Source organism: Epinephelus lanceolatus, chromosome 15 (genome assembly GCF_041903045.1).
Source record: "Epinephelus lanceolatus isolate andai-2023 chromosome 15, ASM4190304v1, whole genome shotgun sequence".
Classification (NCBI taxonomy): domain Eukaryota; kingdom Metazoa; phylum Chordata; class Actinopteri; order Perciformes; family Serranidae; genus Epinephelus; species Epinephelus lanceolatus.
The window spans coordinates 36,220,304-36,247,640 of NC_135748.1; the positions used below are offsets into that span (position 1 = coordinate 36,220,304).

General features: G+C 42.7%; 2 protein-coding genes across 2 annotated transcripts; both read left to right on the forward strand.

Moving 5' to 3' along the window:
* The first annotated feature begins 792 nt into the window (after positions 1-792).
* LOC117266806 (enhancer of rudimentary homolog) lies at positions 793-5,789 on the forward strand. The gene is made up of 4 exons (XM_033642160.2): positions 793-924; positions 1,690-1,777; positions 3,346-3,466; positions 5,486-5,789. Exons 1-4 carry the CDS (start codon positions 922-924, stop codon positions 5,586-5,588), a joined length of 315 nt encoding a protein of 104 aa, XP_033498051.1. The 5' UTR covers positions 793-921; the 3' UTR covers positions 5,589-5,789.
* Positions 5,790-8,377: 2,588 nt separating this feature from the next.
* Positions 8,378-26,387, forward strand: LOC117267320 (BRD4-interacting chromatin-remodeling complex-associated protein). The gene is made up of 13 exons (XM_033643166.2): positions 8,378-9,554; positions 11,967-12,012; positions 12,215-12,257; positions 12,473-12,538; positions 12,742-14,286; positions 16,563-16,796; positions 16,974-17,601; positions 17,734-17,882; positions 21,560-21,621; positions 21,854-22,002; positions 23,099-23,193; positions 23,417-23,519; positions 25,516-26,387. Exons 2-13 carry the CDS (start codon positions 11,972-11,974, stop codon positions 26,235-26,237), a joined length of 3,837 nt encoding a protein of 1,278 aa, XP_033499057.2. The 5' UTR covers positions 8,378-9,554; positions 11,967-11,971; the 3' UTR covers positions 26,238-26,387.
* Positions 26,388-27,337: the final 950 nt, after the last annotated feature.

Below are 27,337 nucleotides of genomic sequence, written 5' to 3' on the forward strand. Positions count from 1 at the left end.
CCAGAATTTCTTGAGGTGAGAACAATGCAAAAATATCAGTTTCAGTCATCACAGAAAGAGCAGTTTATGTTTATGTTTCTTTTTATATACATGTATTTCTGCATGACCAGCAGGGTAATGTTTGTGAATAATGTTGAATAACACTTACCTTACTTTATTCGTAATTAGTATTTATGAGGAAGCATCGCAGACTGTATAAATCCAATCATCAAATATGGATATAGGCTAACATTTATTATAATTTTGGGATATAGTGAAAAACACTTTATTCGGTCTTGTTGGCAAATATCACATCAATAAGGCCAGAGTGCTTCAGATTACACCAAATGTCACTATTAAGACTTTCTACATTATTGACAAAATTAAACAATTATTTATACAGTAATAAATATTATAATTATACAAAATACAATTTCATGTTGTTTATAGTAATTTTTGTTGCATGTTCCTTTATTTTGTAATGTTTGATTTTGAAATTATAATTTTCAAATTTCATAAAATGGAGTATATATCTGTTTGTACAATTAACTGTTATATTTGAAATAAGATTAAAAACTGAAAAAAATAAAAAATAAATGAATAAAACATTAACCGGAAGAAGGCTCCTGCTACTGCTCACTGGGGGAGCGTTCAAGATCACCACGTTGTATTTTAATTTGTTTATTTTTCTGTTATGCTGAATAACATTTGTGATTTAAATAAATCTAACTCGTACGCGTTTGATCTTTTCGACTCGAAATTAGTTTTCATATCGACAGCAGACTAAAATTAGCGACAACAAACAGAATAATTAAAAACTTAAACAGCCGATGCTTTGGTTTCAGTAAGCTAGTTGTACTTCCGGTGTCACAGGTCAACTCATCCGAGAGCAAGCTAGGAGCCAAGAAAACCCACGGACACCTCCAAAAAACTGTTAAAATCATGGTCAGTATGTCGTTATACAATATTCATAACATATATGTTTGTGTATCCATGAAGAATATTAGTTTTCACAGCAGAGTGTCTGTTTTATTTCAGCAGATCAGATGTTAAATGAGGGTACAAGCTCTGTGCTAACGTTAGCATGAGTGTGGGGGACGTTTGGCACCTGAGCAGCTGCACTAACACTGAGACGAATAAAGCACAGATTTACTGCTAACCAGCCCCCAATCGTTTGTTAGTTATTTGACTAACTAACTAACTAACTAACTACTTTATTACCACTTAAAGTCAATGTTGGATAACACATAAAATTATTTAAAGATGTAACGATGGGCTCAGGTGTGCTTCTGTTTGCGTAGTCCTTGATTTTTAAATACATCTATGAATCTTGCGGAAAAAAAAACAGTCTTTTGTTGTGTTTTATTTTATGACTACATACTATTGACTTACACATACTAATGTACCGTAGCTACACATTAACAGACCGATAAATCACTACAAAATAAGACTAGTGGTGACCACTGAACTGCTACTATTACTTAAACATCATGGCAATCACCTATCATGAGTTAGCTAACCACCAGAGTTCAAGCAATGTCTTAAAAAAACATATTCATTTTATATTGGTGTAATATGTATGGAACAGAACAAGCAACACTGCACATGTGAATATGTGTATCATTATTTGATTGCATTACAAATTGGCTGTCACACCTGGAAGCGAGATGAAATTAAACACAGTCTAACAACATGTGTCTGGTTTTTCAGTCCCACACCATCCTGCTGGTGCAGCCCACCAAGAGGCCAGAGGGAAGGACGTACGCTGATTATGAATCTGTCAACGAGTGTATGGAAGGTGAGCTGATGGTGTTTTGGTGCTTTTATACTTAAGCTGCATGTCCCTCCATCGCAGCACAAACAAATAGTCTCTTATAGACATGCACTTTATGTAAATGTAAAAATGGCGCTGGTGGTCTTACTGGGTTGAGCCTAGTAAATACTCAATAAAACTTTCAATTTAGCTTGAGTTTGTAGCAGTAAATAGTTGAGTTGTATCTATTATCTTCACTGTTAATGTGTATGTATGCAGCTTTTGTATACTCTCGAGGGACTTATGGTGGTCTGGGTGAGAACAATAACACTTATTTCTCACAAATATTACAAACCTAGTAGTAGTTAAAAGATCTTGGTGTGCAGCTGTAAAATAATCTGTAACGCACATGTAACATGAAAGATGGACGTAAACAAAAATTCAGTGTCTTATCAAAATTAAGAGACATTGATATCAAACACCCGGGAGATGTCATCATTTATTATACCCAATGTGTTGATGTCACTAATGTTCTAGATCGTACATTGTTAAGTTGAGTGCCCGTTAGTTTACCTTGGTTTGATTTGACCTAGATACAGAATTTAAAGTATGCACTTTTGTGCCCTCTTACACAGCATATCTGTAAGAAATATGGACACGACTCTACTGAACTGAACTCACTTTTAGTGGACACTGATAAAAGAATCTTAGTCATGTCACATGCGTGTGTTGCAGTACTTTAGCACCAGCAGGCCTCTACTGAATGATGGGACTCTGTGTTGTTAGTTGTTTTACCTTTTAATGTTTTTACTAATGGGTTTATCTGATATGTATTTTTTTTGTATATTGTTTGGACCCAAATATTTTATTTGTTTGTGTAAATAGAATAACTAACTAGGTATAAACTGCATTTGTTAGATAGTTAGCTGACAATATACAGTGCAAATGTTTTAACAAATTCCTTCATCAGCAGCAGGGTCTAAAACAGTGTCCAGTCAATAGACAGAATCACAGTCTTTGTTAACAACAACTTCATCAGTTAGTACTTAGCAACCTAAAAAGGGAACCACTGAAAGAAATATCCATATCACTTTAAGTGCACGGTATATTTAGAATATTTTCACTGCTTTAACTTGCCGTCAGACAGCCTTATCCAACAGGGAACTGAAGCCGTTATCTCAAAGCCACCAGACTCTATTGACAAAAAGTACACAGGAGGAACACAGGAGTTAATGGTCTACAGCTGCCTCTGTCAGTTAGTGCCTGGTAAAATGGATAAATTTTTACAAATATAGCATACACTTAAAATGATGTTGCTTTTTTAGGTGGCTGAAATATGTTTTGCTGCGGCGCCGTCCACAGCAGTACATTGCTAAGCTTTAATGCAGGTGGATCAAAGACACTAGTGAAGCAGCGCAATACATTAAATAACTACAGCAGAAACCTCAGATAGGCCCGACCACACTGTTTAACTATATGTCTTTAAACATTACAGTTCCAGCTGAAAATGACAATGTAAATAAACAACTTTGCTGATTTCGCATATCTCTGCAATAGAAATCCATTGCCAGTATTTTTATTTTCTTAACATGTATCTCCTGTCTCCTGCACAGGTGTGTGTAAGATGTACGAGGAGCATTTAAAGAGAATGAACCCCAACAGTCCGTCAATAACATACGACATCAGCCAGCTGTTTGACTTCATCGACGACCTGGCTGACCTCAGCTGTTTGGTGTAAGATTGACAAATTGACCCTATTACTGCTTAAAATATTGAGTGTCAGCAGGCAACTCTCCATGTAATGTGACTGTATAGCATGCACAAACAGATATTAAACACAAAACATTAACTCTTGCAAGTATGGGAACAAAAACACTTACTGTATAGAAGCGTAGTGTTTAGCTGAATTTCATCTTGTCATGTGATTCATCCATGCAAACAACACAGCAATAAGCTGTGAAGAATGATGTCTTACGGATGGTTTGATGTCTCTGCCTTCGTTCGCACTTCCATTTCTACCTTGAAACATTGGTTAAAAACATTCTGCTTCATCATATTGTTCAAATTTAAGATGTATGAGGCTAAACGTTTGAGTGAGAATGTTTAGCTTTGCATTACAGATGTAGAACAAGTCATGATTCAAACCCACACTGCTGCAGACATCCTGTAAGAGCAGATGAAACCTCTCTGTGCCTGAGGCCCCGTTAATTTAGGACGTTCATTTTTAAATAATTTGTTAATTTGGGTGATTCACCTGGGAGGTTCAAACCCCTGTGTATACAAGCAGCTACTCGGCTAAAGTGCCCTTGAGCACAGCTACGGTGCTTTTCTTTCACCCAGTAGTTGAACTTGACTTAAAGGAAAACTTCACCCCCCAAATGACCATTTTTATATCAGTTACCCACCGTGTGTTGCATTGAATTTGTGAAGAAAACTGTCTTTCTCGCATGACTCCACGGTGAACGAAGAATCTAAAACAGAGAAAATCAATTCATAGTTTTCTGCATTTAAGAAGAGCAAAGCTGTATCAGAACATTTGTTTACGGACTCTCACACAACCTGTACAGTATAATCCAAGTCTGATTGAACTCAGTACTTCCTAAACCAACACACTCTCACTCCGACCTCGTCACATATTTACGTTTGGTCATCGACTCTCCGTGTCCAAGTACGACGTGCAAGGTACCCTGGGTGTGTGGGTTGTTGACATTCTGCGAAACCGTATCATGTTCTGCCTGTTACATGCATTGTCGTCTTTCAAGATACACTTCTATTTTCACAGGAAATGTAACTTTTACATACAGTCTCCTTCAAAATATACACACTACGTCGGTACAACACTGAGAATTGACGGGGTTTTTTTTTTACCTTCCACAACAAACGCATGTGGTTGGGTTAAGGAAAAAAGAACAGGGTTTGTCTTTAGAATCTTATGGGATGCGAACACCGCCGAGCGCCATTAAACTATAACGGCAACTGGTTGCGTATCATGCTGACATCAAAAGAGGGCTTTTTCATCAGAGTCTGACGCTGCAAGTCACTGCCCAAGCACCAGATTTCGACGACTTTGGAGTGAGACCGGGTTGCCTAAACAGGCAACCTTTTCCAACGAGGACTTGAACTACAAATGTTCTCTTTTCAAAACCAGACTCCGTTGACAAGAACAATCATTTATCCGAGTGTTTAGGGTTAGTTCGCATTCACCAAAATCATAGTTACACAAACTAACTGATCAGTGCAGTGGAAGACCAGCAGCTCCTGTGTTCAGGGAGGTAAAATTACTGTTTTTGTCAGTGGAGTCTGGCTTTGAAGAGAGCACAAATGAGTGTCTACTTCAGTTCCATTACATGTTTAAAAGGACTGTCTGTCTGTTTGGGAAGTACTGAGCATAAGACTGGATAAATGAGACTTGGATTGTTCTGCATGAGTTGTGCGAGAGTTTATAAATGGATGTTTTGATATAGTTTTGTTGTTGTGAAACGCAGACTCCAATGACTTCAGTTCATCAAGGATTTTCTCTGTTTTTGGATTCTCCATTCACCATGGAGGCATGCGAGAAACCAAATGTTTCTCTACAAATTCAACATGAACAAACTGATGTACACATGGTCATTCAGGAGGTGAAGTGTTCGACATGTAAAGTGTCTCATTCAGTTGTTTTTTGTCAAATTGTGCATTAGAGAGACTGAGCTTCCAGGGCATCCAAGCTTTAAAGCAATCTGAACCTAAATCTGATTTCTCATGCTGTCTCAGGTATCGTGCCGACACACAGACATACCAGCCGTACAACAAGGACTGGATCAAAGAGAAGATCTACGTGCTGCTGCGCCGTCAGGCCCAGCAGGCACAGAAGTGAAGCCTCTGACAGGGTAGAGGGTAGAGGGTTGGGGGGGGGGGCATTGTTATTTTTTCTTTCTGTAACTTGTGTTGAAATGATTTGAGTAACCTGTTTTGAGCAGATTTTGACAGTTTTTACTGAACGTTTTTTTCTCATGAAGGGGAGGTGCATTTTGTATTTTAATGTTTGCTTTATTAATAAAGATTTCATTTAAATAAATTTTTCTGAATTGAGTTTTTCTTATTATGTCTCATTATATCCTTTTTTCTACTTTATCCTTTCTATGTTTGTCCTTGCCCAGTTTTGTTTTTCCCCATCTTTTTACAACTGTCACCTGCTATCGACTAAAAAACCATTGTGTTACCAAGGATGAGAGTTTGCTTTGCTGTCTTGCTCAAGGTAATTACCCCAGTTTTTGCAAAAAAATCTCAAAATATATTTTGATTTTACTCCTGCGGGCAAATATTTACAAGTCCCTTGACTTTTCAGGATATAAAAATTAATTAAGGTTTTCTCCTTTCTGTGTCCTTTCTTCTTTTGCTGTCTGTCATTTTTGTTATTCATTTACTGTCTTTAAGTTCTTATTTCTTCATCCTTTCTTTAAAACTTTTTCCTCCTCACTGTCTTTCTCCCTCTTGGACCGTGTGCCATTGACTGAGGTGCCACAGAGGATGTAAATTTGTTTTGCTGTCATGCACATTTCCCCATTTTTCACTCAATACGGCAGCAAACAAGCTTGTCTTGAAATATTGATTTTTTTTTTCTTTTAACTGTGCCTTGGAAGAATATCCACAATTTCCTGGACCTTCAAAACACACTGCCTGTGTGGGAAGATTAAAAATGAAATGTTTCCTCTACCTCTGGTTCCTGTCCTCTTTCTTTTTCCTTTTTTCTGTCAAATTCATGTTTGTGTTACTTTTCTCATTCCTTTTGTGTCTTTGTACGTCTGTTTCTCCCTCTTGAACAGTTAAGTGTTGACTGTGGGAAAGTGACACTAAGGATGTCAGTTTGCTTTGCAGATTTTTAAAAAATTAAGGTTTTCTGTCACTGCTCTAATTTCTTTCTGTCCTGCTTTTTCTCTGTTTTATTTTTCTGTCTTTTTCTCCCTCTTGAACGGTTTAGTTTTGACTGTAGGATGTCAATGTGCTCTGCATTTTCTTTTATCTTTGCAAATGTCATTGGTTTCATGTCTGTCCTGTCTATTCTTCTTTTTGGATTTTTCGTCTTTTACCATTTTATCCCTAATTTCTGTCTTTCCCAATCTATTTCCTTATCTCTCCCACCTTAACAGTATATAGACAAGTGTTAGTAAGGATGACAATGTGCTTTGCAGTTTTTTTTAATCTTTGTAAATGTCATTGGTTTCATTTCTTTCTGTCCTGTCTTTTCTCTTTTACATTTTTCTGTTTTTTTCTTCATGTTTTTGTGACTTTCCTTATTTTGTATTTCTTTATCTTTATTTTTTCTGTCTTTTTCTCCCTCTTGAACAGTTTGGGTTTGACTGTAGGATGTTAATGTGCTCTGCATCTTTTTTTTTCTTTGCAAATTTCATTGGTTTCATTTCAGTACTGTCTTTTATTCTTTTTGGATTTTTCGTCTTTCACTGTTTTATCCCTAATTTCTGTCTTTTCCCAATTTCTTTCCTTCTTTCTCCCACTTTAATAGTATCTAGACAAGTGTTAGCAAGGATTATAATGTGCTTTGCAGTTTTTTTTAACTCTGTAAATGTCATTGGTTTCAGTTCTTTCTGTCCCGTCTTTAATCTTTTTTCATTTTCCCCATTTTTTCCCCTTCATGTTTGTGGCTTTCCTTATTCCTTATTTCTTTATCATTATTTTATCTGTCTTTTCTCCCTCTTGAACAGTTTAGTTTTTGACATTAGAGAGGTGACACTAAGGATGTCAATGTGCTTTGCAGTTTTTTTATCTTTGCAAATTTAATTGGTTTCATTTCTTTTAGTCCTGTCTTTACTCTTTTTCCTTTTTTCTTTCAAATTCATATTCTTATTCCTTATATTGTTATCTTTATTTTTCCTTCCTTCTTTTATTTTTTTCTTCCCTCCCCTCTTGAACTGTTTGATTTTGACTCTAGGATGTCTACATGCTCTGCGTTTTCTTTTTATCTTTGCAGATTTCATTGGTTGTATGTCTGTCCTCTTCTTTTTGGATTTTTCGTCTTTCACTATTTTATTCCCAGTTTCTGTCTCTTTCTAATCTCTTTCCTTCTGTCTCCTGCCTTAACAGTACATAGACAAGTGTAGGGATGGTTATGTGCTTTGCAGTGCTGCACATAGTAATTTCCTCCTTTAGGCACAGTACAGTGGCACATTAGCGCGTCTCTAAATATTGATTTTTAACCACTCTGCCTGAGAAAGTATTTACAGTTCTCCGGACTCGGGGGAATTAAAGGAAGAAAAATCAATAAAATGTACGAGTAACATCTGTATCGGGGATGAGGGAGCTCCGCTGTGAGGTGCGGGGACATGTGAAGTGTGTGCCGGTGGCTGACGGAGCGCAGGAGGCGGTCAGCTGAAGCTGGATCCTCGCCTCCTCTGTTTTTTCCTCTCTACCTTTGTGTTGTGATCGGCTCTCCCAGTCTGTTTCTCACACCCACCCCGGTACCCCCCTCCACACCCCTCTCCTCCTCCTCCTCCTCCTCCTTCATCCCACCCTACCCTACCCCATCCACCACCCCCTCCACCACCACCACCCCCTCTCCTCCTTTTAGCATCTGAAAAGACCACTGAGTGAGAATCGATGGCGCAGAGGCCCGCTTGACAGGACAATAAACCACAAAGAAGGGGTGAGTTTTTTTTTACCTCCTCTTGCTTGTTTTTTTCTGAATTGCGGAATTACTCTAATGGCACAACGATAAGGGAATCGCTCGGGGCTGGCAGTGTGGAAATGATATTTAACACAAGGCATCTTTTGTTACCGCGATATGATTTACAGCAAGGCGTCAGCTGCCGTGGTCCCACTCAGGAGGAGAAAATCATTTTTAAAAAAAAAGAAAAAAAAAGGAGCAGACAAATACCAGCAGGAGCAAACAGCGGCTCCGCATCCTGCATCGTTTGGGACATTAATTTCACATGAACACACATTCACCTTACGTAACCTACAAATGCATCACTGGATCCTGGTCCTGTTATTGCCAGAGAATAGCATGCACTTGCCGCTGCAGGTTTAGATGAGGGGTCGTTTGCCTGGATTTCATTGGGCGATGCGGTACCTCGAGGGTGTTAATGCGGTTGTCGTGTTGTAAACAAAAATATGTCAGCATCGGCATCGGAGAGGGAGGTTTGTCTTGTTTTATTTAAGGGACCTCCCCTGGAAATTGAGCGCGAGGCAGTGAGTAATGTTATAATTGGCTTGAACTGTGCCGAGCTTTTCCCACATTGCTTTTTTTCCCCTTGCAGCCATGAGGAGAGGACAAGTCACATCCAAGACGCAGGGGGAGCCGTCTATTTACAGCTGAGGCGCTCAGATCTCATGTCTGTCATAGCCACAACAATAGCTTCCATTTTCCTCATCAGCGTCAGGCATGATCGATACACTATGACGCGATTATTGGGAAAGATTTGGTCCGGTCCCTTCAGGTGTCTGATCACACCAAGTGTGCCCACAGCTGAGGAGAAACTGATGAATCATGTATTGATCTTATGTCTCACCGCTGAGATGAGAATGTGTTTTGGCTGGTGGTAACCTCAAGTGACCTGACAGCATGTGGTGGTGTGTGTTTGTGAATCCCTCCTCCTCCTCCTCCTCCCCCTCTCCTCCTCCTCACCTCCAGCCTCCCACCGGCTTCCCGCACCGTGAAGACGCAGCGATGCCCCAGCAGCAGAGGGAGGACCCGTCTCCGTCTCCGTCCCGCCGTCTCGGCCTGGCATCCCTCCGCCTCCAGACACTGAAGCCCGGCCACGACTTCCCATGAGGCCACCACCAGAACTCAGCTCGACCGCTCTGTATGGGGCCTCTCACATATGAAGTAGGTCCATGTTGTGGTCTGTCTCCTTCTGGGAAGTGGACACATGAATCAGACTCATTAGGAGAGAGTGTAACTGGGTGGGATGGTGATCTGTCCAGTGATTCCCATCCTGTGGTGTTGGGACTCTCACATTTAAGGGACTGCAGGAGTCAGTAACACAACATGATCTAGATTTTTCTGATTTTGTTCTTGTGAAATGACTCAAATAAAACAATGTGAGGGAGAAAATCACTCTTTGACAGTTCATGTCCACACTGAGGCCAGCAGCTGTGACAAGGAGTCACACAGTTTATTTTAAAGGGTCACAAGTCAAAAGGTTGGAGAACACCAGCCAAGTTGCCTGAATAAAATGTTGGCATTGTACATTTCTGCAAACCAGGGATACACTAACTGATGGCATGGCATGTAGGCAAGACCGCTGCCCAAGACCAACATACAACAAACCTGGTCGGTAGTTTTCCAGTCGTGTTTGTATCGATAAAAGCAGGTATTTTTTTAGTGTATCAGGACATTTCTAGACATGGTTGTAGAGACAAAGCCGGGCATATTTTAATGAGAGTTTGGGACACACCTAGCCATGCTTGTAGCGACAAAAGCAGGTGTTTATTAAACAACAGTAAGGACATTTCCAGCTGTGTCTGTGGCAACAAAATCAAACATATTTTAAACCACATGTCGGGACATTACCAGCTGTTTTTAGAGTGACAAAAGCAAACATTTTTTAATGAGATTTTGGGACATTTTCAGCCATGCTTGTAGCAACATACGTGTGATTTTTTTTAACGAGAGTTCAGGTATGCTTTTTTTTATGCTTTTTTTTTTTTTTACACAGTTTGGGACATTTCCAGCCATGGTGGTAGCAACAAAAGCTTGCATTTCTTAACAACATGAGAGGGCATTTTAAGCCATATTTGTAGCAACAAGAGCAGGTGTTTTTAATAACATGTCAGGACATGTCCAGCCATGCTTGTCATGACATAGTGGATGTTTTTTAATGCAAGTTCAGGTTTTTCCAGCCATGTTTACAGCACCAAAAGCGGGCATTTTTGACTGAAAGTTTTGGACATTTTCAGTCGTGTTTGTAGCAACAAAAGCAAGTATTTTTTAACAATACATTAGGACGTTTCCATACGTGTTTGAAGCATCAAAACCGAGCATTTTTTAACAAAAATTAGGGACATTTCCAGACATGTTAGCAACAAAAGCGGATATTCTTTAATGAGAGTTTGGGACAATTTCTGCCATGCTTGTAGCAACAAAAACAAGTATATTCTGACAAGAGTTTGGGACCTTTCTAGCCATCTTTGTAGCGACAAATCCATTTTTCTAACGAGAGTTCAGGACATTAACAGCCACGTATGTAGCAGTGTATTTTTTAATGAGAGTTTGGGATATGTCCAGCGATGTTTGTCGTGACAAAAGCAGGTGTGTTTTCATGAGACTTTGGGACATTTCCATCTGTGCTCGTAACGACTGAAGCCAAGTGTTTTTTGTGTCTAAACCTAGCCACATTAACCACAGCCTTGTCACAACATGAAATTCAAAATTGAATCGTGAAGTTTCAACTAATCTGCTACATAAGAAAAGTACAAGTGTGACATACATGTGGTTTGCGGAAACATACAATGCCGACATCTGTTCTGGTGACTGGGTTGGAGACAATGGTCTGGACAACAGTTAATTCTGAAGCAACTGGTTTGGTTTTGTTTTGAACAGTTATCCAAGTCATTTATCAAGCAAAAATGCCAATTAGTCACTTCTTCAAGCCTCTCAAATGTGAGGATTTTCTACTTTTCTCTGTTTTACATCACTGTAAGTTGCATTTCTTTGGATTTTGGACAGTTGATCCAACACAAAAACAATTTAAACTTGGTGTTTTGTGCTCCACGAACTAGCAATTTTTCACAAATTTCACAAATTTCTGGCTTTTTATAAATCAAACAATTAATCCATTCACAAGAAGTTCACACATAAGCAGTTGGAGGTGCCTTACTGGATAATAGATCAATAGAGAAAGAATAAGTACAAAGTGCACATACCCATGCACGTACATTAATAAGGCACACGTAGATTTGCTTTAGGAGACCAGTGAATTTCTAAATCTATAAATGCTGTAAAAAATGATGAAGGCTGATTACTTGTGACCTGAGATTTGCTGGATATTAACTGAGAGCATGTCTGATGTGCACTGTGGAGGAAGGCCATTATGAGCTCATATACCAAGATGAGAATCTTAAATTTAGGAAGCAATGTCATTGGAGATTGTAAAAATTAAAATCATCATCTAGAATAACCTCTAATTTAATCGATAATGGAAGTAAAAATGTGTGATGCAGTGGTTTCTAGTCAGTGATTTATACTTCCTCCCAATAAATGTTCATGTGATTTTATTTTTCCTCCTCTTCCTTTTAGTTGACATGGAGGATGAAGATGGGACTTGTCTACTTGATGTTTTGTGGTGAGTCTGTCTGATTCGTACTTTGATCCAACGGAATAAAAATGATCCTGTAGATGATCGAAAGTAAACTGGGCAGGGTTTTGTTATACCGGTATATGATTTAACGTTAAAACTGGTAGTTTGTTCGAATGTACAGAATCCTTGACTTGCACCAAATATTCAATAAGACTGAACTGACTGTGATTCCTCTCCGTCTTTGCAGTGACCCCCAAGCCCTGAACGACTTCCTTCATGGGACCAATGAGGTAACAAAGGAGTGTTAAATAGAGAGGGACTCAAATAAAAAAATCAATAGTGCAAATGATAAATTTGAGATGGGAATATTTCTTGGCTCACGGGCGTGCGAGATGTGTGGAGGAGGGCTGACAGTGTGAAAGAGAGTCGTAATGTAATACTGCGTGCATTTCTCACCACGACTTTGCGAGCCCTGCCTAAAAATCGACTCATTTCATCCCACCAGCTGCAGACTGAAGACCTGCTCATTAACTCCTCCTCTGGGGAGCCCTCCCTCTTCACAGATGCCCCGGTGAGTGTCTGGATCCACAGCCAGCAGCGTCACAACAACCAGCATTTTCCCCAGGAGAACGATTTTTTTTTCTCTCCTCCTGTGCCTGAAAGTGCTTTCTCTTAACTCCTGCTAACCACACTATTCTCCCCTCCTTTTCACTCTCTCTCTTCTATCCTGTTGTCTGCACCTCTCTTTCTGTCTCCCACTGTTTCCTCCCCCAGAGCCCAGTCTCTCTGCTGGGAGATGGCAGGGATTCCCCAGACACACCTCCACCTGGGTGTGTGGATCTGTCCTTCCTGGAGGAGGCCCTCCTGTCATCGCCGGAGGGTGGAGAAGACCCACAGGTGGTGCAGGGTGGGACACCTGTGGAGGCTGGATTTGAGGCAAAGAAGGGAGAGGTGGAGGAAGCGGAGGAGGCAGAGGTGGCATGTGATATCCTCCAGCAGAGCCTGCAGGAGGCTGAGATCACAGAGCAGACCATGGCTCTGGAGGCAGGTCTGGCCCAACCTGGGGACAGCCTGTCGCTGTACTCACCTGCCCCTCTCCTCTCTCCACCCACCGTACCATTCATACCCAAGTCTGTGACCTTGCCCATCACCCAGGCATTGCCCAGGGACACCCAAGCAGCAGTGGAGCCCCCGCAGCCCTCCCTCCTGGCTGTCGGGCCAGGCTGCCCTTCTCTAAAACCTGCTGCCCCTCCTCAGCTGATGGGGCTCCTGCCTGGAAACGTGTTCCCTGCTGCTTCTCCAGAGACCTCCTTCTCTCTGAGTCCTGCCCAGGCATCCAGTATGATCATCCACAAGGCTGTTCCCAGTATGACCAGTCGCCCTCTTATCACCCCAACCCTGAGAGCAACAGCAGCAGCAGCACCGGGCATCGTCCTGCAGCGTGCCCCTCTTCCCATTCAACCCAAACTGCCTATCAGCATTCAGCCCAGACTGGTTCAAATTAGCCCCAAGCCTTCTGGGCCAAAACACACTCCAAGTCTTACATTTGTCCCTGGGACTGCCTCACCAAATATTTTACTCTCCCAACCTCCGGGCCAAAAGCCTGCAGCTCCTCCGCAGCAGCCCACCCAGCAGCTCCCCAAACCAGTCAGCCTGCAGCTGGTCAACCAGGGCGGCTCCTTTGTGCTGCAGCCTCAGGGACTCTTCCAAGGCCAAAACCAGTTCCTTCTTCCAGGCCAGTCCCCTGTTACGATCTCCCAGTCTGCCAGTGCAGCTCGACCGCTGCTGACCCCCAGTCACCATGGCCCGTCTCTCCACAGTGTGAATCCCTCCACTGGGCAGCTGGTAGAAGGCTCTCAGATCCTAACTGTGCCCCAAAGACAGCTGAACTTCAGCCCCGTCTTCACCACGCCTTCAGGGCAGCTAGCACTCCGCCAGGCCACTGTGCTTTCAGGACCTTTGCAGCTACAGTCAGCGCCCCCTACTGTCTTCCAGATGCCAGCGCAGCTGGCTGGAACCTACACTCCAGGAGGGCAGGGGCAGCGTACCACCCTGGTCCACAGTCCTGCTCTTGGAAACCACATTACCTTGATCAACAGTTCAGGGGTGCTTCCCCCGGATCTCACTTCCATCTCGATCGTCAACGGCCCCTCAGTAGTTCAGGGGCTGCCTTTTGCTGCACAGGCCCCTGCTCCTCAGACAGGAGGAGTGACAGAAGGACAGCTGAGCCTCCAGCAGGCCTCCGTGGTACTGCTGCCAGAAAGAGCCATTCAAGAGGAGAGGAGCAGCTCAGAGGAGACGTTCCACCAGCTACCACAGGTGAGCTGCCGTTTCTGTCTCAGAGGTTGGCAATTAATGCTGCTGTGTTTTAGTCATTTGAATTTATTTCATCTTAATGTTGCTGTTGTACCTTGGTTCAGTAAGCAGATGCTCAACACTTGCTTGGATGATGTAATCCATCACAGTGAAAATGAAGTCTGAATCAATTTTTGTCAGTGTGATATTATCGTAGTATGATGATCAGTTTACTCATCCCAAGGAGTCCTACTCAGCCTGTGAAACAGTTGTATAGTGTCAACTGTGGCTCTAGAGGGAGCAATCCAAAATCGAATAAAATATAAATAACCTGCCTTGGCTCAGGCTTGAAGGAAAACACTTAACAGAAAGCTTGTGTTACAAACTGGGAATGTGGAGTTAAAATACGTGGGCATCTACCAGTGAGAAAGGGTTTAACAAAAAGATGTTACATTTTGGGAAATGTGTTTTTAAAGCTTGACCCATACAAGGAGCTGAAAGCCAAGATATCTCTGCCTGTGCAGCTTTGATTTTGACTATACATGTCTTAATCTGCTGCTTGCAACTTTGTGAAACTGTGTCACTCAATAGCTGGAGTTCTCCTGTGAAATCCGTCTGCACCTGAACTGCATTCCCATGTAATGATAATTGTAACATTGACAAATAAATCATGCAGACTTGATGTTCACTATGATGGATTACACAAGTTTCAACCAAGTGATTTTCATACATAAGACAAAAAAGTACTGCTATACAAGTTTTAAGATATTTGGGATAGTTCAGGTTGAGTTTGGAGAAGCAGGCAGGAGTACCACCACATAAACTAAGCAATGTACTGCTGTGAACAGGGACAGCAGCAAAATGTACATTAGCCACCTAAAAAAATATTATCAGTTTAAGTCTACACTATATTTACAGTATTTTCTCCACTTCACCTTGCCGTCAGACAGCAGTTGTCGACAAGGAATGGAAGCTGTTATATCACTTCTTTTAATGCCAGCCTCCATTGACAAAAACAGTAATTTTACCTCGCCGAACACAAGAGTTGCTGGTCTACAGCTGCCTCTTTCACTTAGTTTGTTTATATTATTATGGGACTTAAGGGTTTTAAAGGGTTAGTTCAGATTCACCAAAGTCACAAAATAACACAAACAAAGTAACTGATTGTGGCAGTGGTAGACCAGAACTCCTGTGTTCTGCGAGGTAAAATCACTGTTTTTGTCAATTGAGTGTGGCTTTGAAGAGAGCATAGATTGCTATGATAGCTTTAGGTCCCTGTCTGAAAGAGCTATGTGACGGAAAGGCAAAGTGGTTAAAATATTCTAAATATAGAGTAACCCATAAACCCGTGGGTCAAAGCAAGTGCCAACCTCGTGCGCTAAGGGTCCAATCAACCCACAAAAAGAAGAGTGTGAACCCCCCCCACGTAATCTGCCTGTCCAAATCTAACTCACACGAAACTCATCCCTAGTCTTCATGCAGTGCCAATGATGGGTGCTTATGCACTGAATACCAGTAGTGCGGAAAAGGTGACCAAACATTTGGCAACCCCCCAGTACTATGGTGTGCTTCTGAGCAATAATTGCTCCAACCTTGTTCACTGCAACACTATAAGGAAAAGAAACTAACCCGATGAACCAAAGGGGTACCAAAGCTTTACCTGTCATGGATTGTGCTCTTAAACAAACACTTCATCACACCCCACAAGCTCATTCATTCATTAAGCCAAGTCAATGACTTACCTCTTGCGCACTGGACTGGACAAGCCCCTAATTAGTCGTGACCTGGCTCATAGGCCATGACAAAAATGGGAGACACACACGGTATCAACTAAAAAGTGCACCAAATTTTTATTTACAGAACATAATTGCAAAAAACGTAGTTAAGTTATGAGGTGTGTAAATGAGCGTGGTGCCAGATGAGGGGAAGAGAGCCAACTGATTGCACAGCCAGGCTCAAGTAAGCTGCCACTGGGAGACTGGCCAGGTGCTCCCTGTTGCCACTTAGCTCCGCCCACCAGGACCTGCAAGACACAGCGAACAGACAGACAGACCGACCAGGGCAAACACACACAAAGCTGGCCCTGATGAAACAGGAGGCTGACACAATGTGAACTGATATAGATTTGTTTAGGTGGCTACAGCGTCCACAGCAGTACATTGCTTAGCTTCTGTGGCGGTAGTCCAGTCTGCTTCTCCAAACTGGAGGCACAGCCCACACTGTAATGTTAAAATAGGTATTTTGCAGTTAAATTCAACTTTAATAACCAGCTCTGATGTCTTTATTTTCTCCTGCTGCAGCCCTATGGACATGTCCTCCAGCACGTCTCGGTGCAGCCCACCTCTGCAGGGCTGCAGTCCTCCTCTCCTCCTGTAGTCACAGTCCTGCAGCCTCCCCCTGAACCTCCTCTGGCCCCCGATCCAGCTGTGGAGATCCCTAAACTTTTGATGCCCCCAGCAGACATGACCCAAGTAATGGAGGAGGTGACGCAGTCGATGAGTCAGAACGAGGCCTTTATGCAACATCTGCAACAGGTCAGAGCTGCAACAGATTCCTCCTGACTCAGTGATGAATGTCTTGTGCTGGTTTACGTTTATATGTTGGTTACAGTGCTCAGTGATGAGGTTTCATGCGCCATGGAACTATGAGCTTCAAATTCAATCTAAAAAGATTTATCTAACTGCAGTTTTTCCATCTTATTTCTACCACAGCAAGCACTTAGTTCTCCTATCACATCTGAACTGTTGGTTGGAGCGCTGCCGGTAGTGCCGATGGAGTCGCTGGCGTCCCCGGTGGCCAATGAAAGAGAGACCCAGCCACAGACCCACACAGTCTCCGGTCAGGACGCCCACACTGTGATGTCTGACCAGTGTGTCGAGGCCTCTCCACTTCACTCAAACCCAGAGGACACACCGCTGATCTGCTCCTCCCCTCCTGTTCAGGACTCAGAGCGACCAGCTCCGACGAGTTTCTCCCCTCAAATCACTCTGCCTGGTCCCGAGAGTTCGGTCCCTCAGATCACAGCCCCCCAGCCTCGCATTGAGCCCCAAGTCCAGTACCAGGTTCCCCATCAGCTCCAGGTCTCACAGGCCTTATTCGCCCAGAACCAGGTGCAGATCCAGTCATCTGTCTCCCAGCCTCCGGTCCAGCTCCAGGTCCAGGTCCAGGTCCAGCAGTCGTCTGTCTCCCAGCCTCAGTCCTCGGTCAACCCGTCAGTCCACATCAGTCCCCCCCCTCTGCGTGTCTCGGTGCCTCAGCAGCAGCCTGATCCCACGGCTGCGTCTGCTAGTCTCTCCAAAGGAGGAGACGACTCCGCTGTCCAACAGCACACACAAAACAGTGAGTTTCATTTAGAATATGACACAGAGCGACTCGCTCTAACCATCATCATTATTATGATCTGCCATACAATCATCATCATCATCATCGCCATCGCCTCTGTCATCATTGTCATCATGTCCTCCATTGCAGAGCCAACAGCTGCCTTGGTCGTGGAGAGTAAACCGTTTACTCTCGATGTCCATCCACCCTCTCCTGCAGCCCAGGGTGTCCAGGCTCATGGGCCCCCGGCCTCCAGAGAGTGTGCCCCCATCCAGACGAGTCAGCAAACCAGCACCAAGGTGAGAGACAGCTACTTCTATTTCCACACCAAACTGATGGTCAGCCATTGGTCAATTTTCAGTTGTCAGTGAGCATCTGTCGGCCCTTGTTGTCTTGTCAGCATGTTGAATTGGCGTCAGTGGATGAAATCATTCTGATTGGCATTTCAGCTCAGTGAACAAGACGAGAAACAGATGTGAGGAAAGCAAGCATTTTAAGTCAAGAAGGCGAAATTAAAACAAACTTGATATATCTGGTATTTTCTTTTTTAGCCATTGAGCTCTTTGGCAGAAACAGTTTGTAACTGTTTGTGTTATTGTTCACTAGTGCACGGTAAACTTAATTTGTTCTTTCAACATCGAGTCATGTTGTTAATGTGCTAACTAGCGACTTGAATCTGTCCTTTCGGTCTTCTGGTTTCCCTTTTCAAGGCACGAATACAGATATCTCTCACCTGCTGGTGTGGAGAGTTAATTCCTCTCACACAAGCGCAAAACGTAGGTGCTAGTTGGCTGTTGTCTGAAGTGCAACTTCTTGGCCGAGACATGGTGCGTGAGGAGATGCAACAGTCACCACTAGTTCTTTGATCTTGGTTTGGTGTGTCTGGGCTGTAAGAAATATAATATCTTTCCTTATGATGTCAAAAATGTGATTAGAATTTTTTTTTTTTTTCTGACAGCAGTTTATGAAAATCATACCAAGTCATCATACAGTATCTCACATAAGTGAGTACACCCCTCCCATTTTTGCAAATATTTCATTATATCTTTTCATGGGACAACACTATAGAAATGACACTTTGATATAACTTAAAGTAGTCAGTGTACAGCTTGTATAGTAGCATAGATTTACCTTCCTCTGAAAATTACTCAAAACACAGCCATCAACATCTAAACAGCTGGCAACATAAGTGAGTACACCCCACAGTGAACATGTCCAAATTGTGCCTAAAGTGTCAATATTTTGTGTGCCAACCATTATTATCTAGCACTGCCTTAACCCTTTTGGGCATGGAATTCACCAGAGCTCACAGGTTGCTTCAGGAATCCTCTCCCACTCCTCCATGATGACATCATGGAGCAGATGGATGTGAAGACACCTTGTGCTCCTCCACCTTCAGCTTGAGGATGCCCCACAGGTGCACAGGTGAGTTTAGGGCTGGATACATACTTGGCCAGTCCATCACCTTCACCTTCAGCTTCCTCAGCAACGCAGATGTCATCTTCTAGGTGTGTTTTGGGTCATTATCATGTTGGAAAACTGTATTGCGGCTCAGTTTCTGAAGAGGGGCGATCATGCTCTGCTTGGAATTCATGTTTCCCTAAATGAACCGAGCTCCCCAGAGCCGGCAGCACTCATGCAGCCCCAGTTCCTTGCTTACAGTCAAGTACAGTGGTGGCAGCATCATGGTTTGGGGCTGCATGAGTGCTGCCGGCTCTGGGGAGCTCGGTTCATTTAGGGAAACATGAATTCCAAGCAGAGCATGATCGCCCCTCTTCAGAAACTGAGCCGCAAGTTTTCATTATCAAGTTTTCCAACATGATAATGACCCAAAACACACCTAGTAGATGACAACAGCCTTGCTGATGAAGCTGAAGCTGAAGGTGGTGGACTGGCCAAGTGTGTATCCAGCCCTAAACTCACCTGTGCACCTGTGGGGCATCCTCAAGCTGAAGGTGGAGGAGCACAAGGTGTCTTCACATCCATCTGCTCCATGATGTCATCATGGAGGAGTGGGAGAGGATTCCTGAAGCAACCTGTGAGCTCTGGTGAATTCCATGCCCAAAAGGGTTAAGGCAGTGCTAGATAATAATGGCTGGCACACAAAATATTGACACTTTAGGCACAATTTGGACATGTTCACTGTGGGGTGTACTCACTTATGTTGCCAGCTGTTTAGATGTTGATGGTTTTGAGTAATTTTCAGAGGAAGGTAAATCTATACTACTATACAAGCTGTACACTGACTACTTTAAGTTATATCAAAGTGTCATTTCTATAGTGTTGTCCCATGAAAAGATATAATGAAATATTTGCAAAAATGGGAGGGGTGTACTCACTTATGTGAGATACTGTAAATCCTAATAAACACAATAATTTCCCCTGCTGTTCAGATTTCTTCAAAATTTAAAAACTTTGTACATTTTGGGAGAAATTAAGTGTTCATATAAGCACCATGAAATATATGTCAGGGAGACTTGAGGAAACAAAACAAACAGAAAACAGTCAACTGGTGTTTTGTACGATACCTACACAAAATCAGGCCATAAGGGTGTTACGTATTTCTTTTTTTAAAACACATGTTTCTAAAGATGAAGAGAAAAATAATCTTTTCCATAACATGAATATAATTTATGCTATCTATCTACTCCCCTAATGTGGGGTGTTCAGGAAGCAACCAGCACCTTGTGAGGGCTTTCTTGCAAGTAGATATCAAAATAACAAACATATATTTGTCAGAACGTTTTGCCTTAAAATTAATACATCTTAAAAATAATGGGGAAAACTGCAAAGGAAGATCAGTGTGAAGTATGGTTTTTAGTGCTTTATACTGTACAGAAATGCCTATACATTAAATGTTTTGATGGTTATTGTTTTATGTTGATGTTGGAAAAATCCCAAATACTTAAATTTAATCCAAACATAACCGAATGTAAAATATGTTGCATATAAAGACAAATTATATATATTATCTTAAGGACTGCAGCTAAAGATTATTTTCATTGTCAATTAATCTGTCAGTTAATCTTTTGATCAATTGATAAATCTTTCAGTCAATACAATGTCATAAATTTGTCCATCACAACTTCCCAAAGCCCAAGCTGACATATTTAAGTGTCTTGTTTTGTCTGACCAAAAGTTTAAAACCAAAAGATATTAAATTTACTATGATAGACAATTGATAAAAACAGCAAATATTCTAATATTACAAGACGAAACCTGAACACTTTTGGCCATTTTTACCTCCCAAAATATATGACAATTATCAAAAAAGTTGCTGTTGACAAGAGTTGCACAATAAATCAAAATATTTTCGAATTTGCAATATGACTAAGTGCAATACTGATAAAAGTAAAATGTGTCACAATGTACCATTATAATAAAAGAAGCATTGTGGTGCTACAGAGAGGCCCTCATCTACAAGTCATATTCTAGACATAAGGGAGCATGCTTGTTAGGTACTAGTCTCGCCACCAGACAATCAGAGATCTCTGCCTTCAGTTAAGCAAAGCGTCTAAAGACTGACTTGTGAGTCTAGTTAGGTACAGACCCAAGAAAAATCACATCATCCTCATTTTTATATATGTTTTTTCAGTGAAAATAAAATGCAAAAATTGCCATTCCCACTAAAATAATGACTCGTATCACAGTCCCAATATCTGTCAAAATAATCACAATATAATTTTTTTATGCACATTATGCAGCCCTACTGTCAACCCACTAAGTGTTTAACAAATCATTTCAACTCTAATTATATTATATAACCTATGTAATTTATTTTCGGGATATTTAAATTTCTGTAATGATTTAAATAAGTTCCCCTCTGGGTGAAAATGAATTGGCTCCGGTCTTGAAACAGAGACAGGAAGCTTTGAAATGATTATTTGTTAAATGCGGCAAACTTATTATTAATGACCTGAAAGTGCTCCCCTGTCTCCGTCCTTTGATCTCATCCAAAATGTTTTCTGGCTGCCAGCTGGCAGGTCCTCTGGAGCAGCAGAGAGAGGAGAGGGTCACACCAGCAATGCGCAGGCACAGGTAAGAAGTTCTGTGATGTCGGATGAAACCATGAAATAGAAAATGTCACTAAAGTTCACTCTCAGACTGACATCAGCTTATTTTATGTATTTAATTTTTGTATGTACTGAATAACTGTTACATTACATCACTCAGTAAGAGAGAGTAAATATAAAAAAGTACAACGTCGTGTTTTATTACCTTACCAGTCTGCAGCAGCTCAGGTTAACACAGTTGCCGTCGTGTCCTTCAGGTTCCAGCAGCAGATCTGTTTGGACCACGCAGCGGTTCAGACCCCCTTCACCGGCCCGGCCTTTTCCACACTGAAGGACGCTGTTAAGCGCCTGCTGCCGTACCACACCTGCGCCGGTCACCTGCCCACTCAGGATGACTTCAATTTAGGTGAGCTCTAATATAATAAAGAATTATCCTAAAACACAGTGTTAAGACTCAAACAAAAGTAATTCCACTCAGTCATCAATTATGACCTACTGGAAGTGTGTGGCGGTGTATTTTTCTGCAGAGGCAAACATTTTAAAATGCCATAACACAACAAATATACAACACAAACACACTAAAAAAGAAAAAAAAAAACACAATATAACAAACAGAACAAATCCCAAATGTTCAGCTATCCATCTTTGTCCCATTCAGCTCTATAAAGTCTGACTGCAGCAGACAGGTTTCTGCTTTCAGCCTGTTTGTTCTGCACTGGACGTGTGAGCTTGTTGCTGCTCCAAAGCTGTCTGTTTGTGCTGTCTGTGGGAGCAAATGATGGTGTAGATGTGTCATCTCTTTGACTAGCTGGGCGGCTGCCTGTTCCCTCCTGCTCTAAAGGGATGGGAGTTGAAGTGGAGGGTTGCACTCTTAAGAGATGACACTGAGGACCCATCCTCTCCAGAAGGACACTGTCATTCTCCAGACATGGCCTGACCTCAGCAGTGTAGATGGTGACAAGTAAGGCTGTGTATCGATACTAAATACCTTTAAGGTATCGATACTAAATAACCCAGTACCAAGTAGTACTGAAACATCTCCAGTCAAACGATACCTGCCTTTGACCTGCATGTAGTGGGGTCTGATCCTAGACCATCTCAACTCCTTGCAGGATCACCAAACTTTCTGTTGCTCACATCTGCAGAGCTACTCTCCTCCTCGAATGGTCAATTCAACGTCTACCGCAGAGATGCCACCAAAACATTTGGAAGTATACACACCACTCCACTGGTATTGAATTAACGACTCTATTGGTATTGGCATAATTTTAAGGGTACTGGCATTGGTACTGGTATTTCCCTGGTCAGAGTCCAGGGAAAAACCTTACTTGACCGATCAGTCCAGCTCCACATCCTCCAACAATACAAACTGGTGTAAGGTAAACAGCGGTGTAGAACTTTGTGCATACTTGATGCCTGTTGATGACTCCGTAAGTTCTTCAGGTCCCACAAACTTTTTGTCAACAGCTCATCTGACTCTGATAATGTTTCTGTGCTCACAGTGGACCAGGAGTTTGACACTGTGTCTGGTTTCCTGTTGAAACGCACCAAGGACATGGTCAACAAATACAGGCAGCTACTAGTTAGAGAAGCCCAGGTAAGATTCAACATGCTGCGTCAGTAACTGTTGAGTAAGTGAGCTCCTTCTGAGACCGGCCATCTTTGGTTTGTAATTGTTTTTATGTGGCCTGAGTCATTATCATGGGGCAGTGAGAAAATTAAATGCACCAAATCAAAGATCCCACAGAGTTGTTTTCCCAGTCCTGGAGCAGACAGATGATGCTTTGTGTGTCTGACGGAGTATGAACTGGTTTCCACAGCAGGAGAGTCCGTCAGCAGAGATGGTGATGCTGGAGCGTCTCTTCCTCCAGGCTGAGCGATGCGCTTTAGCGGAGGACAGACGGAGAGTCCGCAGAGACCCAGGTCAGTGCCATCCATCATCACCATCTACCTTATTACACACCTACGTAAACGTGTTATTTTTCTTGGCTGAGAACGATTCAAATCCCAAGACTGAGACAGAAAATATGGATGGGAAAAGTGAATCAGTGACACTTCCCAATTTATTCTCATAAACTAATTTATCTGTGCCTCGGAGCGCGGCACTTAACCTCCATATTTGCTCCAGAGCAGCTCCCAGGTGTGAATGTGTAATTAAGCTGTGTAAATGTGGAGCAGGGTCGTGCTGAGAGAGACTCGGCGTGATGACGAGAAAATTACATGTGAGAGGTTAAGAGCAAATTAAAGCAGGGTTGTTATGTTAATTAAAAAAGTTGGGAAAGGGGGAAGGAAGCACTTGAAAAGTCTTAAATGTCAGGCTCGGCTGCTGTTGGACTTCTGAAGGAATACAAAAATTATACAACTCACAAGTGATAGTTAACTTTAGCTAAAACAAAAACCCTTACGTTTATTTATTTAATGTGAAGTGCACGTTAATGCAAACGTGTTTTTCATCCATAGTCCCAAACAGATGCTCTGTGGTCATGTTTAAGGGATTGTTTGGATCTTCTGAAGTGGGGTTGGGATGAGGTACTTATCCACAGTCGGTGTGTTACATGAAGTAGATGTCTGTCTGCATGGCCCCAGTTTGGAGGAGCAGACAGAAGTACCACCACAGAAGCTAAGCGATATACTACATACTTTAGCCACACAAAAAGAAACAGCTTTACCTCGCTCACAGACAGCCCTTTCTGATAGGTAACTAAAGCCGTTATATTGCTTTCTTCATATCCAAACTCTTTTAAGAAATCCAATAATTTTACCTGGGTTGAGAGAGGGTTATTGCCCCAAACGAAGGAGTTCAAGTATCTCAGGGTCTTGTTCATGAGTGAGGGTAAAATGGAGTGTGAGATAAATAAGCGGGTTGGTGCGACATCAGCAGTGATGCTAGCATTGCGCTGGGCTGTGATGATAAAGAGTGAGCTGAGCCAGAAGGCAAAGCTTTCAATTTACTGGTCCATCTACGTCCCAACCCTCACCTATGGTCATGAGCTTCGGGTTGCGACCAAAAGAATGAGGTCGCAGATACAAGCAGCTGTTTCCTCTGTGGGGTGTCTGGGCTCAGCCTTAGAGATGGGGTGAGGAGTTCGGACATCCAGAGGGAGCTCGGAGTAGAGCCCCTGCTTCTTCGCGTTGAAAGGGGTCAGCTGAGGTGGTTCAGGCATCTGATCAGGATCCTCCTGGGCGCCTCCTGTTAGAGGTGTTCTGGGCACGTCCCACTGGTAGGAGGCCCTGGTGCAGACCCAGAACATGCTGGAGGGATTACATATCTCATCTGGCCTGGGAACATCTCAGGGTCCCCCAGGAGGAGCTGGGGAGAGGGACGTGTTGACTTCTTTGCTCAGCCTGCCTCTCCAAACTGGGTGGGTACCGACCAACATCTTCCATAGGTAATAAAATGACTATGGATAAGTCAATCATACAACCTAACTTAAAAAGATAGAACTATCCCTTTAATAAGGCACATGAAGAGATATTTGTTGGAAAGATTAACAGGATTTGACATCAGAAAGCTACAAGACCAGGACCTGACATATAGAGGAAAGTTAATCCTCCTCAGCAGGATAAAGGGTAATGGGTTTGAGGAGATTTAGAATTAAGCCTTTATCTTCCCCAAATACCCCTTAAATGTTCCCTTAAGTAGCTTCAGCCTTGAATAAAAGATTCTTCAAGTAGTGAAATCGCTCAGGTACTATATATTCTTGGAAATATCTTCTGAGTCTTTTTAAACTCATTTTTCTGTAACTCAGCCTGACATCTGAGATTTTGAATAATATCAAAAAACCAAAGCAATTGAAACCAAAATTAGCTGCATAGCTGTATGAGATGATTTGGGTCATTTGGGTGAACTGACCCTTTAAAACTGTTTGCACGATGACAGTTTGTTGTTCAATCTTCTGCTCTTTTCTCTTGACTCCAGAATCATTCATGACGGCCTTGGCTACATCAGCGTCTTCCCCCCACGGTGCCCACTCCTCCGGCCCCTCCCAGCTGTGCTCCTCCAGCAGCCCCTCCTCCCCACCACCCTGGACCAGACTGTCCGACCGGCCCCCGGGACTGAAGACATACCGCTCCAGCTCCCGCGGGGCTCTCAGGCTCACCATCAAGCAGGAGTCCGGCTCCCGTAAGGTTGTTCACAACTCGGCCTGCGACCCTGGACTCAAGAGGGACCACATGGGGCACCTGACCAACGGCAGCGGAGCTGTGAATGAACGCCACTCTCAGGCACCCAACGGAGCACCCCAGTGTCCTCAGCGTGATGAGGAGATCTCCAACGGAGCTCTGCCTTGTAACACCGCAGAGGAGGTCCCACAGACAGCACCCATTTCCAAAATAAAAGCCCCAAACCCTCTTTCTATGCCAGAGCCACAGGTTGGTTGCTTCGAGTTGCCTCCCAGAGATGTCAGTGCCCCGAAACTGAAATGCTACAGGTTGGATGCATCATCCCGGCCGGAGCAGCGGTTCAGCCCGCCGCCTCCCCCCCTCCAAGAGGACAACATGCTCAGTGAACATCTACAGAGTGCCATCGACAGCATCCTGGAGCTTCAGCGCCTGCAGGGCCCCTCTGCAGCCCCGACCAGGGCCACGTCAGGCCCTTCACTGGACCAAGCTGTCACCAGCATCCTGGAGGGACACCTGTGAGGTAATCTGCACCAACAGACGTCCACACAGATGCAGAAACATCTGTCTGAGGTGGGATAACACAAAGGAAGGTGACTTCTTATCTGTCCCCAGAACTTACAGAGATTTTGTTTCTGGGTTTCAGAGATTACGTTTAAGGAACTGATTGTTTGAAAGAAGAGGGAGCAGGAAAAAAATTAAGAGGCACTATAAAGAGATGCATACCAGACAACAGCACTATCTATAGTCCGATAGATGTTAGATACTTCATTTTGATGTACGTTTGTGGAAAAAAAAATCTATTTGAATAGGAGCTATATTGTTTCAGTGGTAGTTAAGTCATTCAGAGGTTTACGACACTGGTGTAACCTTCATCAGCATATAGTATATAAGTAATAGTGAGGATAAACGAAAACGTGGAGTAGACTGAGATTATTCAATAGTTTTTATAAGATTTCTTTCAAAAAAAAAGTGAAGTTTCTTTTGCATAGTGCCAAGCTTCCAGGGTATTTATTTTGATAATCTGTGCCAATTGTGTTTTGCATTGAGAAAGGCAGCGTGTGTGTGCGAGTGCGCGTGTGTGACAAGTGTGTGTGTGTGTGCGTCTTTATTTGGATCTAAAGAGAGTGTGTGAAAACATTGCATCCTGCGACGGGACAGTACATGAGAAGCCCCGCAGGCTCCATCATCTCGGCTTATCGAATGAAACTCCAAAGAATTTGTGACTTGCTACATCCTGAATACACCAGCAAACGTCCATGTTGTCTCTTCCCACAAACTGGAGTCTGTCCTTGTTAAAGCAGAAAGAAACCAGAGAGGAACACAGAGAAAAAAAAAAAGAAACAGACAGAGTCGTGCTTTTTCTGTTGTCTTTAAGTTTGGACCCTTGTCATTCACGCTGGAGTCTGACTGTGAAATATTTCTAGTTTTCAGAGACGAGAATGGTTTCTCATACTTTATGTATTAACATGCAAGCAATAATGAGTTTGGGTTGTTAGGAGCCGTGGTGGTGCAGCGAGGAGGAGGAGATCTTTGCCTGTCTTGCTTAGCGTCGGGACGATCGTTTATCAGGAACGAGGGATGATCGTTTTCTCATCGAAGCCCGTGTAGTGTAGAATCTG

Bases quoted from the DNA above. Each gene is read 5' to 3' on its own strand.
- LOC117266806 (XM_033642160.2), top strand. The intron at 1,778-3,345 runs GTGAGCTGATGG...TCTCCTGCACAG, and splicing joins TGTCAACGAGTGTATGGAAG to GTGTGTGTAAGATGTACGAG. The intron at 3,467-5,485 runs GTAAGATTGACA...ATGCTGTCTCAG, and splicing joins GCTGACCTCAGCTGTTTGGT to GTATCGTGCCGACACACAGA.
- LOC117267320 (XM_033643166.2), top strand. From the start codon at position 11,972: ATGGAGGATGAAGATGGGACTTGTCTACTTGATGTTTTGTG. The intron at 14,287-16,562 runs GTGAGCTGCCGT...CTCCTGCTGCAG, and splicing joins CGTTCCACCAGCTACCACAG to CCCTATGGACATGTCCTCCA. The intron at 23,520-25,515 runs GTCAGTGCCATC...TCTTGACTCCAG, and splicing joins GAGAGTCCGCAGAGACCCAG to AATCATTCATGACGGCCTTG.